Here is a 13,124-nt window from a genome sequence, read left to right on the forward strand (position 1 = left end):
ACTTCATTAACCAGTTGCAAGGAACTTCACAAGGCAGGACTTGTTCCTGGTAAAGTGTCTCTACCCATGGAATGCATTTGACAGCTGGAGAAAGAACAGTACTTTGCTGCTGAGGTCCTGGCACCAGTCAAATGGAAAAAAAATTATTAATATTTACTAACTTTAACATTCATCCAAACCCTGGGTGAAATCTCTTTGCTGGACAGGTGAAGGTCATATGATTTTCTGAAAGCAACTTGAAAAGTCTTTTTATGGAGGAAAGAAAGGAAGATGTGCTGCTTGGGATGTTTAGAACTCTGGGATTAAGCATCAGATCAATACTTTTAGGTGATAACACTTATGATTTCTTATCCATTTAAAATCTCTACTAGCTACCTCCTTCGGCATTCTTGCTCTATTTATAACAACCAAGCACTTTATAGCTCAGTAAAGAATGGAAGGTAGCTATGAAGAATAACTTGTATTGTTTGGTATAAGAAATATTTTGTCAAAATTCCTTCTGAGATCAGCTTCACGGTGGGGTGTCCTAAGAGGGCATCTGATAGCAATGTACATAAATTTTTAATCTACTTGTAATATAAAGGAAATGTCTTTAAGAGAGTGGTTTATGAGGAGTTCAGCATGCCTCGGTATCAACCATATAATGATGCAGTGTGCTATTTATAACTTCTTAGTCATTGAAATTGAAAATATAAAAACAAATAAAATATTCTGTAGTGTATCTTTATTTTTAATCTGTGTGTGGGATGTCAAAAACTGTACTCGTCTTGTGGATGGCACATGCCTTTATGAGCCTATACATATTTAAGTATATGAGAAAATGCACCCGAGTGGAACATGTTGCATGGAAATTGTCTTCTATGTTTAAATATCTTGTTATTGAAAAAATTCTGATTGTTTAAATGCAACATTTAAATATCAACAGTAAGCTCCAATACAGAGCGTAGAACTTTGAATGCAGTACAGGAGATGTTGGTTTTGTTCATTGTAACACTATTCAAGTTTGACAAGAGAAATCCATTATATTATAGGGAGAGGGGGGAAAAGGGCTAATCCTGAGCTCTGGTATAATTTGCACACTTAATACACTTACATGCAAATATCCTGGATTTGTTTCTAGCATGCATAAACCAGTGTTTAATATCTACAGATACCTATATGGGGAGAATGATTTAACATGTAAGCACAGTTAGACTGATGCAAAAGCAAATTACAATCTGTTGGGAACAAGTGAGTTATGATTTAGGCATAAGTAATAGTCAGTAATTTAAAAATGTTCATGTAATCTTCAAGAGAGACTCAACAAATATGGTATACCTCTGCCCTGATACAGAGCAAGGGTGAAAACTGGACGTTCTTCCAGACTGATTTCTGGAAAACCATGACAATCTGGTCTGCAGAGAAAAGATTGATACTGTCACGGAATGTTAGGATCATATTATTAAATTCAAATAGTAATGCGGCCTGATTCTAGTAGCAATCCTTATCACTGCACAAGGACTTAAGAATGCAATATAACAATTCTAAAGATTGGATACAAGAGTGAACAGGTAAAGTAAGGTGAATGGTTAAATACAATGCATTTAGATTTTCCTTTTGCTATAAAATTCTGAATTGTGTTTGCATTTCAGTATACTGTAGAGCATTTTTGTATTTGGTTTGAACAGTCTAGGAGCTTGCGTTATATTGGGTGATTTTTTTTTCTTTGGTATATGCAATAATGTCAATGAGCAATAAATTGCATGATGTATGCAAGGTATTGTTACTTCATAATAAAAAGAACAGAGTTGCTTATTTTGTGAATTTTTCTTTCTTATTGTGGTAATAGCTTATGTATCTATAATAATAAATGTGTCATGAAAGAATGACTTGCTTTAGGTTAAGCTGAGAAGCAGTTGGCTTGTACAATACCTTGAAGTTGCTGCACCTTGCTTTATGTGCAGGGGGAGGAAGGGGGGGGTCTAAGCCAGGTGTGTAGGGTGGGTGGGTGGACTTAGGGTGAAATGCTGTGTAGGACCTCACTGTGGCCAGGAATGTAACTGCAACTGTAAATTGTTGTGTACTGGGGAAAAGCTTATGTTTATATCGGATAGTATTAACTATAATGTGTTATAATACATTTCAGGACATAAGTCAAACACTTCTCTGCAGGCTGTGGGTATAAAGAGCTGCTGTCATCTGTGTGTTATAGATGCATTACACAGTCCTTTCCTGAATACTGAGATATGCAATTAAGTTCCTTAATTCTCAGTTTCTCTATGGGCAGAGAATGTACGCCTGGGAACCACAAACTGCATGGAGAAGCCTGGTGATTTCTCTGAGCATGCTCAGAGGAAGTTGCTGCTGTTGTGTATCTTTGGCAATTGCTTGTATTTCTCCAAGCTTTTGAGTTATGCACTGATTAAATTTCTAGAAGAAAATACAGTGATTTTTACTACTTTTATTTCCTCTCATGTCTTAAGGGGAATTTTGTGCTATTTGTAAATGATATTCTTAGGTTACTCATTTTATACTTTCTGTAGAAAACTTGTCCTTAACCGGTCAATCTGTCTGCAGTGACTCAGGCTGGGAATGTCTGGAAGCCTTCCTTAGGGTCAGATGCTATGTAGGTCATTTTCCAACTGCTTGCAAAAGGACGGTGGAGGCTCGGTGGGACGCTGTTGTTCAGCACCGTATGGCTTTCAGCACTGAATGGAGGAAAGGAAGGTCCAAAGGTGGCTGAGAACAAGGGATGCTGTTCTGTGAGCAGTTCTCAACTGCACAAATTCAGCAAATCTTGTTGAAAGCATGAGAGCCCCCACCTGAGATATAGAGGTGGATATACAAAATGCTTCCTATGTCATTTTCTGGTGCATAGCTCCCCCATTTACATATGGTTGGGGTTTTTTTTTGTTTTGTTTTGTTTTTTGAATTTTGCATTCTTTCTGAAATTTTCCTCTGTTTTTGCTACTTGTATTGGTGCAATAATTCCAAATTAGGAGCTTTGCTTTGCTTGTTTTATGTCTTCACACTAACAGGGCATCTGTCATTTTCTAAAGGATGCATATTGTGAGTATACTCTGGTTTTGCTCGGCTTTTCTGGAGTCCACAGAGGAGAATACTTAAGGGCAGTGTGTACTTCCTTGTGGCTGTCACCCTGTTCTTTGCAAGGCTTTACTCTGAGGTAAAAGTATTTGCTGTAGAAACTCCGTGACGGACGTGGGAAGATGTCCCTGTATTGAGAGGTGTTCATAAAAGCACTGAAAGATTTTTTAATTCGGGTGCTTAAAACGACTGTACTCTTACAGACTTGCGTGCTACAGCTGAATGCCAGCAGCTCTGACCTGCGCAGGCTGCCTCCTTCCGCGCGCTACGGGCTTCCTGGCGGCTCAGGGGAGCTCAGCCCGCCTTCCCACTCCGCCCACAGCGTGGCGCCGTACCGGGCAGGCCGCCTTCTACCGGCAGCAGCCCGCGGCAGGGCCCGGCCCGCCGCGCCGCCTGGGATAGCGGCCCGGGCACGACGGCGCCCCCGCGGTGGGCGGGAGCGGCTGTTGCGCAGGCGCGGGGCGGGCCGGCGCTCTCGCGAGGCGCGCTTCTACGGGGTCGTGGGGGGGCGCGGGCCGGGCAGAGGTGAGCGAGGGCGAGGGGAAGCGAAGCGAAGCGAAGCGAAGCGATACGACTCGACGCGGGAAGCGGCGGGAGCAGCGGTGGGGCGCGGGCCGCGGCACCGGGCCGGGTCCGGCCCCTGTTGGCGAAGAGGGGCGGGCCTGACCTTGCCTGCGGGTGAATCCGGTCACGGTGTGTGTTACGGGTCATGGAGCGCTTCCTGCAGCGAGGCGAGGCCCGAGGCCGCCGTTCCCAGGAGGCACCGGCGCGGCAGGAGCCCGCTGCGTGCGTGCGGCATCGCCCGGGGGTGCGGGCAGCGCCGCGCTGAGAGCCGGGGAAGGGGCCTGAGCGGAGCGTCCCTCCTGTCCTCCGCTGTACGCGCTGTGGAGGCCGCGGCCGTGGGTTTTTATTCAGGCAGTGCGTTTATGGCTCGCAGTGGTTTTTTGTTATTTATTATGGATATGTTTTTAAGCAATATGTGATGCTGTGGTATATCTGTATGTGCATTCGCTATAGTGAGTAGTGAACATAAGTTTCTTTACAGGTGTTTGCTTTTTTCTTTTCTTTAGAAACTTGAACTGAAAAGCCTGATTTCAGCAGCCATGGGTCTGTCTGCATCCGCCCCAGCGGCCACAGCTCAGTCAGCAGCCGAGCCATCCAAACAGCACCAGGCAGCCTCTCCACCTTCAGAATGCCCCATGCATCAGGAGAAAATGAGAGGTAACTGTGCTTGAAAGCTAGTGAAGTTAGCTCCTTACACTGAAAGCTCAAAAGTATTTGTCAGGAAAGAAAAACAACTGCATTAAGAACTTGAGCCTGTCCCCCACCCAGAGTGATTTGCCGGTAGCAACTGATGATACAAACTCAGCTGTGCCCCAGAGGAGTTGCCTGCTGCAGAACCTGTGGGCTGCTTCTCCTTGGCTTTCCCCAGAGGGGCCCTGCAGGGCACATCCATGTGGGGCCAGACTGGTGCCCATGTCCCTTTGGGGGTGGTCTCTGGGAGCAGATGGTTGTGCATCAGGGAAGGGGCAGCAGAAGGGTACAATGAGGTCAGTGTCTGGGGATGGACAGTGTCCGCTCTTTGTCGGCAGAATGAACACAAGTTGGATTCACATTGCTTTGGAAATCTTGGTGACAAACAGCTTGGTGTAGCAGCCAGTCAGAGCAGGGTGTAAGCATTCAGGGCCTGTGGGAGAAGCTTAGGTTTGAGCACGGTGTTGGGTGCTAAAACAGGCAAGACAAAAATATTTACTCAAGTTGGAAAGTGTTCTAAAACTCAAAATAAGAAGTGAAATGTCATTCTTGTATTTACATTAGTATTCCATGAAGTGTTTTCCGTCTCCTGTCATGTTTTAGAGACTTCATTTTGTAACAAGACATATAATGCTTTTTCCTATATTTTAGGTTGCCCAATGCACATGAAGACTTCTGACCGTAGGGCTGAGAACACAGACAATGTTCCTGCACATCAGGAAAGAGCATATGAATATGTAGCGTGTCCTGTGAAGTCTGGGACATCTCAAGCAAACAATGACATAGATCCTAGCAATATGGTAACTTTCACTTGGTTCAGATGTTTTCTTCAGTCTCGTTTCTTCTGAAATGCCAAAAATGTAAATACTGATGCTGTGTAAAATGGGAACTCTGGCAAATAACGTTCTTTTTTCAATTTTAAAACTGCTTTTTCTGATTGTTTATCCAAATATTTTTGGATATTTAATTTTTTAATTTAATTTAAACCAATATAGGGTTGAAGGCTCTCTTCTTCAAAGTTGAATCATTTTTGATAAAAAGTAGTTTTGTAGTTTGTAAATATTTGATGCCATGTATTTCTGTTAGTTACGTACAAGCATGGTTCTTAAGTTACATCAGCGGTTTGTAGGTTCTGTGCAATAGTGGTATGGTAAGTTCTCATTCAGGTCTTTCTGACATTTCCTTTGATTACAAGAAGACTGCAGATTTGATAGTTGAAGTTTACACAAAAGATGTCCTTTGGTTTTAGATGACAAACTTACACAAAGCATTTTGTTGCAAAAAAGAAAGATGACCTTGCTGGATTTAATGTGAAGGCTGAACTTCTTTGTCTTGGATGCTTAATTATTGCTTTATTTTTTCTCAAATATTTAATAATTTCTAGTTTATTTTTGCTTTTGTTGTTCAGGTGATTCTCTGTGTTTTCTAGATGCCTCCTCCTAATCAGTTGCCATCTCCAGATCAACCATTTCCATTGTCAACTGTTAGAGAAGAATCTTCCATTCCGAGGGCACACTCTGACAAGAAATGGGTCTATCCTTCAGAGCAGATGTTTTGGAATGCTATGCTAAGAAAAGGGTAAGTACACTGGATTTTCAGCTGAAGTCTCCATGAGCCTGGGATTTTTGAAATAGCATCATTAGTTATTAATTCATAGATGCTATTTAAGAGTTTCAAGCAGGAAGCAATTAACTTTAAAAAGTACTGCTTTAAAAAAAAAAAAAGCTTTAACATTGCATACGAGCCAATCTCAAAGACTTTCCTTCCCCATCATCAGCAAGGTGGCTGAGAATGTCAAGGCAGCTGCTACTACCTCAGAAAATTTTCTTAGAAGTCACTGCATAGGTGCAAAAAGACTTTGACTACCTACCTTCAAATGCAAGAGACTTCAGTCTAATCCTATAAACTGACAGTAAAAATTCTGTGAATCCAGGAGCATTCATTTGACTCTGTGATGCTGCTAAAAATTTGAAAATTAAAGTTGTTTGACTTGCAGATGTTTTCTGTCTAAACAAAACTTCAGTGTAGGCAAGATCGAACTGAATGATAGATGATTTATTGGCCTAAATAAAAAATCTCTGCTGCTGTTTCTGCAGTTCTTTGTATTTATTTGTTTGTCATTCTGAAACATCAACTTTAAATGCAGTTACTATTAAAACAGTAGTGATTCTTCGATACTACTTTTTGATTCTAGAGACAACATCGTGAGCAGTTCGTATTGAACACAAACTTTTATCCTGTAAATGCTTTCATGTATTCAATTTTATGCCTACTGGAAAAGAAGCAACAGTCACAGTGCAGGATCAGAGAGATGGAAGGTGTTTCAAAGTGTATGCAAAATGTGTTGAGTAAAGGACTTTTGTGCATTAAGAACGCAAGTGGGATTTTTCCTGAGCATTTTTACAAATGCTGTGGATGTGCCATTGTTTGCACATCCCAATAACTTTCTGATCCAGTTAAGCTGTTAATTTAGCTAACCTGAAGTTGTGGATCTCTGTGATGATAACTTTGGTAACTATCTGTTTACACAGAAAATGAAGTGGTACTCAGGATGCTTAAGCAGATGAGCCAGAAGTTTCCATTCTTGCTGTGTCTTTGCATAAACACTTAAATCTGTTCATTCAATGTCCATCCAATAAATTAAGCAATATGGAGGATAACACTTGTCTTATTTTTTAGGTGGAGGTGGAAAGATGATGACATAACAAGTGAAGATATGACTAACATCATTAAGATTCACAATCAAAATAATGAACAAGCTTGGAAGGAGATTTTGAAGTGGGAAGCTCTTCATGCTATGTATGTACACATGAAATGGGAAGCAAATCACTTGGTTTAGCATTTGCTTTTGTAGTTGTTTCAAAGTAGACTTTGTAGTTTTCATAAAAATATTCTGGTATTGATGCATTTCAGAAGTTACGGTCTTGTATGATCTCCCATTTTGATACAATTGGGGGGAAGATTACACAGGAGGGATGACTGGAACTGAATAATTACACCGATGAAATGGATCAGCCATCTAGTGGTGTGGCATATTATGTGGACTTGGAGGAAAAAAACATCTTAGTGTATTTATTTGAATATCACCTTATTTCCATCTTTGTTGTGAAAAAGGAGAGGGACAAATTTTCTTTAAGAGGAACTTGTGTCACTTTCGGTATAGTCCTTGTTCCTACAAGACACAGACCAGGTAAACGTGATGTATCTAGAAATTGTCCTCTGAAATTCCATGACCTTTGTTGCAGAGTGGTTTCTTTTATGATTTTCTGTTATTTAATTGTTTTCACTTCTGTAACCCGTAACAATTATTTTAGTGGTGTGTAGGGGATCTGCTAGGTCAGGGCTTGAACTAATGATTGAACATCTGGTGAAGGGCTGTGGCTGTTCTAGACAGCACAGGCAAGTTGTTTGCAGCTGTGTGACTAGAAAGGGTAGACTTGCTCTGGGCTCACAAAGGGCCAGCTGCTGAAGGGAGAGCACCTCTTGGCCTTAGGTTGCTTCCTAAGAAGGAGCGCAGCATAGCCAGAGAGCTTCTTCACCTGTTGGGTGAGGTCAGCTCTTCTTTCTTTATGTGACTGCTGGTCTACCTGCACATACTTTGCTTGGTATTGCCAAGAACCTATCAGAAGCAATTTTCCTTCATAATGAGCAGAACATGGTGTAAACAGTTAAAATTAGACTTTGTTTCTCTGTTCTAATTGTGTCTGTAGGGAATGTCCGTGTGGACCGTCCCTGATGCGGTTTGGAGGCAAAGCGAAGGAGTATTCACCAAGAGCCAGAATACGTTCATGGATGGGGTACGTTGGCATGAAAATAGGACTTCTGGTCAAGACAAAAGGGAGAGAGGCATGTCTGGAGAGAGGCGTGTCTGGAGATGCAGTGTAGAAGTAATTTAGAGGTGATACAAAAAGTGAATTGCAAGTTATAATCACCAGACAGTGCATGTAGTGGTAAGGAATTTTATGCCAGAATGTGAATAAATAAATCTTGCTTCCACTCCCTCTCCCAGGTTCATAATACCTATCCATTACATTTTTCTGCACTATTATCTATCTTTCCAGATATGAACTTCCCTTTGACAGACATGATTGGATTGTTGACCGATGTGGGAAAGAAGTGCGGTATGTTATCGATTACTATGACGGTGGTGCAGTGGATAAGAACTACCAGTTCACTATCCTGGATGTTCGTCCTGCGTTTGATTCTCTGTCGGCTGTGTGGGACAGGATGAAGGTAGCCTGGTGGCGTTGGACTTCCTAACTGCTCCTGTTATGTGTGATCAAAAAGTAAACCACTTGCCTCTGTGGTTTGAGGGTGTGTGGACAGTAGGACGTGAAATAGAAGTTGAGTAAAACTGTGATTATTTTCATCACCACTGTTCTTTGGGGGGGGGCATGACCAGGGTGAAGAAATGCATTGTTAGGTATACCAATGCTTTATGATACTGTAAATTATATAATAAAAGTACAGAAGCAAAAACATGTATCTTAATTTTCTTAAGACCTGGGAAATCTTTTATTGTTACAAATCTTGCATAAGATTTCCTTCTTTCATTTCATGCCTTTGGTGCTGTACCAAATACATTAGGCTTCTGGTTCTGACTGTGGTTTTGAGCAGTAAAAAAATTGTGAAAACTGGAAGTTTCGTGAATGGTTGCCCTTAGTTACAGTATCAGCATACTGAGATGATAAAGCATAAAAGTTGTGGGCTGTTACAAGCTGCATGTTTTACTAAGCATCGAAGCTACGTGCTTGTTTTTACGTGGGCACTTTACCTGTTTAAATATGTTTCCTCAGAAAATTTTGGTCAAATCTATTCTGTTAAAGAAATAGAGTATTGCAGTGTGAGTATTTCTAAAAGTGTGTTCAGTTGAAAATGTGGAGAGTATATTTAAGCCTTAATTTGCAGTTTATCTTTGAACAGAAGAACAGCTGATTGTTACAGGCAGGAAAAGAGTGTGTTGGCTTCTCTTAAAGCAACACTTCTCAAAAGAGATAAGGTTGGTCTCTAATGAGTATTTATTTAATCATTTAAAAAGTTTGTTTTCTGATGTAAGAAAATTGTATTCTTTTTGCTGCACTTGTGTGTTTTTCTGTCTTTATTGTGTCTTCTCATGTATTCAGGACAGAAACTTCATTTAAAGAATGTGTCCAGCAATGCATCTGGATTTTGTGTCATAGTTTCATCACCTGTAGTGTAGTATTTCTTAATTCTTCTTAAAATATGTAACAGTTGCACAGAGGTGTATGACTACGTAGTCATAGCACGTTCCTTCATAGCAGTGATAGTGAGGTGTGGTACAGATGTGTGTATAACTTGACTAAAAGGGTATCCAAAGTGCAAGTAAATACTTTGCAAGTAAGCAAGGTTGAGTTGAGCATTTTTTGAGAGTGATGCTTGTTAATTCTTTGTGGAAAATAATTTTTTCCCCCTTTTTTTAAAGTCTTGTACTGTAATAGCTTTAAATTCGCATGGCTTGGTAAATTTCAGTTGCCGCATACCTGAAATTACATTACTCCTCCCTTTCAGCATACAGTACTGTTGAAGATAACTCCTCTGTGCAAAAGACTTGAGAACAGAAAGAATAACCAAATACCACATTGTAGTTTCTCAAGTCAGAGTTTCTTCTTGTAACTTTAACTGGCAACCAGTTGTACCTTAATTCTCTGAAAGTGGTTATTTTTCACTGATAACAGAAGCTTCTTTTTGTTTTCTCTCAAGGGGAGAACACCTTAGTACTTCAGTAAAGTAACTCTTCTCAATTAAGAAAATAGGTAGGAAATCTTCCGTAATTCATGGTACTAATGGAGACTAATCACTACCACTTCATAGGCAACTATCTGAAGGGTCAGAATAAAACTTACCCAGAAGTCCAGAATCCTAAGAAATAACTCATACTTTTACCTGTTTTCAATTTCCCTATTACTTTTCCCTTTTTTTCAGCAATTCATACGTGTGTCTGTATATTAATAAGAACAGTTTTGAGCAAGAAAACCCAAGCCTCAGTCTGAGTAGGCAGTATATATGCAAGATATAAGAAGTGTGTGATCTATGAAGTATTGTGTCTGACAGTCAAAGAGCTAATTCTTTCAGTTCTAATAGAAAAGGCAGAAGATTGCTGCTTTTTGAGCTTTGTGAGCTGCTTTTGAGCTTTGTGAGCTTTTTGGGTTGTATGTACGTGCTTTGTAACTTGATCCACGCACAATGGAGAGTGCTTTGGAAGCTTCAAAATGACCAGTCTGCACTGTTGGTTTTGGAAACTTGACATTAAGTGTGTTATGAAAACTGTAATTGCTACTAAATCTGGGAGAAGATATTTCATGCTGCTCCATGAGTTTACTGTCTTCTGTTTCATCTTTCTTAGATTCAGAATTGTTCTTTTCTGTGCTGTTTTGTCATTCAAACAAAAAGGAGACTCAAATAAATATACTTTTCTTAACTTCGGTATTTGTGATCATATTTGTAGTTCTAAGAACTGTTAATATGAGCTCTTGCATGGGCCAAATGAGATAACTTCTTTTGGCCAATGAAACAGATCTTTGAATAGGCACTACTCATATTTAGGTGAAGAGAGAATCGAAAAGTAAGGACTAACTTAAGCATTAGCCAGCCAAACCTGCAGGTTTCAGAACAAGAACGTATGACAACAAATATTTTCATCCTCAGTCCAGATAACTTCTGCAGAATGGAAGGTTTTAGTTTTTTAAAGTAATCATTAGAAATTAATTAAGTTTATATTCTACAAGCAGTGAGGCATAAGGAAATCTGCCATTTTCTGCTTTAGGTTGTCTACAGTTCACCTGTGTTCTGCTTTACCATGTCCAAGCTCTCCTTCACCTCTTGTATTTGGTTCTTGGATTTAACACAGCGGGTCTGCAGTTGAAAATGTGTTCTTCAAAGATACTGTGCTCAGAAACTGCAATCTCTGTGGCTCTTTCAAGATCAGTGGAAAAGGACTCTGTCATAGCAGTCCGACTGTAATCAGGTCTTGGGTAATGTGCATGTAGCCAAGAGTAATGCTGATCTTCCTGTAGTATGAGACTGTTCTGCATTCAACTCCTCTGGTCTCTTGCCATTGCATTGCTTCAGGTGGCTGCCCTGCGGTTAACAGTGCCCAGCACTGCGCTGCCAATCTGGAGGAACACCAAACGTGCCTGCTGGGCCAACTATGCTTTCCCTGCTAAGAGATGGCCTAGTTCTCTGCTTTTCTACATTGTGTACTCTTAGTGTGTGGCCAACATGAATACCTGGTAACTAGCATTAATTCACAGCCTTGTGGTGGGATACCTGTAGTTCCTTGATGCATGGAGTCATGGTGATATTTTGCCACTGTGTTGTATTAGGCAGTTTGGAAGAGGGGATGTATCTCTTATCACCTTTCTTTTCCCCCCCCCTCCTTTAGAAATAACTGTTTCTCCTTTTCAGTATTACGCTGACAGTCATAACTCCTTTTTTTCATCCAAGCCCTAGAATTTCTGCCCTATTTAGCTGTAGAAGAAAGGGATTATATCACTGATAAAAAGATATTTGTGTCTGTTGTTGATTACTGATATATATATATATATATGTATATATATATATGTATATACATATATATATATATGTATATATTACTGCCAAAGTTAAGTGTTCTGGATTACCATTTTTAAGTTGTCATGTGAAAGAGACACGTTAGTTTAGTGTAAAGGGGGGACAGTAATGACAATTACATAATGTATTCACTCTCCGGACATCAGTGTGCTCTGTAAACAACTACTGAAGGACAAATTTTAGTCTATGAATATTGTTATATCTCCAAAAGTCTTGAGAGCAGCCAAGGATCTTTCACTGCTCTGAAAATGATCATAGTCTGTCATCTCAAACAATCTTAATTTCTTTAATGAATGTAACAGTTGCATCTATTTAGTCTTAATCCTTGCACATCAAACTGTACAAAAACTTGTATGCAGAATACTAGTCCTGACTCCAAACTCTTGAGCACACATGCAGAAATGAGTTATTTACTGCTCCAAAAGGTTGTGTTGGTTTCAGCAGGAGCTGCTCACAAGACATGTTTGCAGCATGTGTGCATATGTTTATAAATGGACTCCGAATGGATCAGATTTTCAAAGGGTAATATAAATATATTGAAAGTGTTGGGATTACTTTTAGGCCCCATGTAAAAAATCTAAAGGAATAGGTACTGTTTCCTGTATTGACATTCCAGTTTGGGTAATAACTTCTCTTACATACTAGAAACCACCACATTTGTTTTCAAAATATCAAGGAAAAAAACAGCAAGAAAGCATCACGGACTTGGTAATGATTTTTGCTTTCCAGTATTTTGCCAATTTTGTGGTAACTTCATAACATTTTAGCAGTTTTTCTGACATGCTGCCGTTCTTACTTCCTTCTGAAGACCACAACCCCATAGGTCTCCTGTCTGTAGGGATAGCTAATGCTTTAATTGGTCATTAGATGTTCAAAATGAGTTTCCATCTCTCGAAAGATTAAGTGTCTTAGGGAATTGACTTGGAACAGTTTCATACACGGAGGGTAAATATGAGGACCTTTAAAAAGCACTGCTAGTCCACAAATCCTTGAAAAACTTGCTTCTAAAATACAAGAAAAAGCAATAGAAAATGTTTTTTTCTCTCCAATTACAGATCTTATATATGAGAATTTGTTAACTTTCAGAAAGTAAGGAGTGAAATGCTATGAAAAGGCTGAATTTTACCTTAGGAAAAAATACTTCTTTTATCAGTTTTATTTACAGAGTTAAAATTACTTTATTCCAACTAGAAGGA

The 13,124-nt window shown here is 39.9% G+C and overlaps 1 protein-coding gene across 1 annotated transcript; it reads left to right on the plus strand.

Annotated features, from left to right (window-relative positions):
* Positions 1–4,187: 4,187 nt before the first annotated feature.
* Positions 4,188–8,598, plus strand: HCCS (holocytochrome c synthase; the record flags this gene model as incomplete). Its single annotated transcript, XM_079535663.1, has 6 exons — positions 4,188–4,305; positions 4,990–5,138; positions 5,768–5,916; positions 7,018–7,137; positions 8,049–8,135; positions 8,400–8,598. The coding sequence occupies 6 exons, from the start codon at positions 4,188–4,190 to the stop codon at positions 8,596–8,598; spliced, it is 822 nt and encodes a 273-aa protein (XP_079391789.1).
* Between the last annotated feature and the right edge of the window lie 4,526 nt (positions 8,599–13,124).

The sequence above is a fragment of the Tetrao urogallus genome (genome assembly GCF_951394365.1).
Source record: "Tetrao urogallus genome assembly, chromosome: 5".
In the NCBI taxonomy this organism is placed as follows: Eukaryota; Metazoa; Chordata; class Aves; order Galliformes; family Phasianidae; genus Tetrao; species Tetrao urogallus.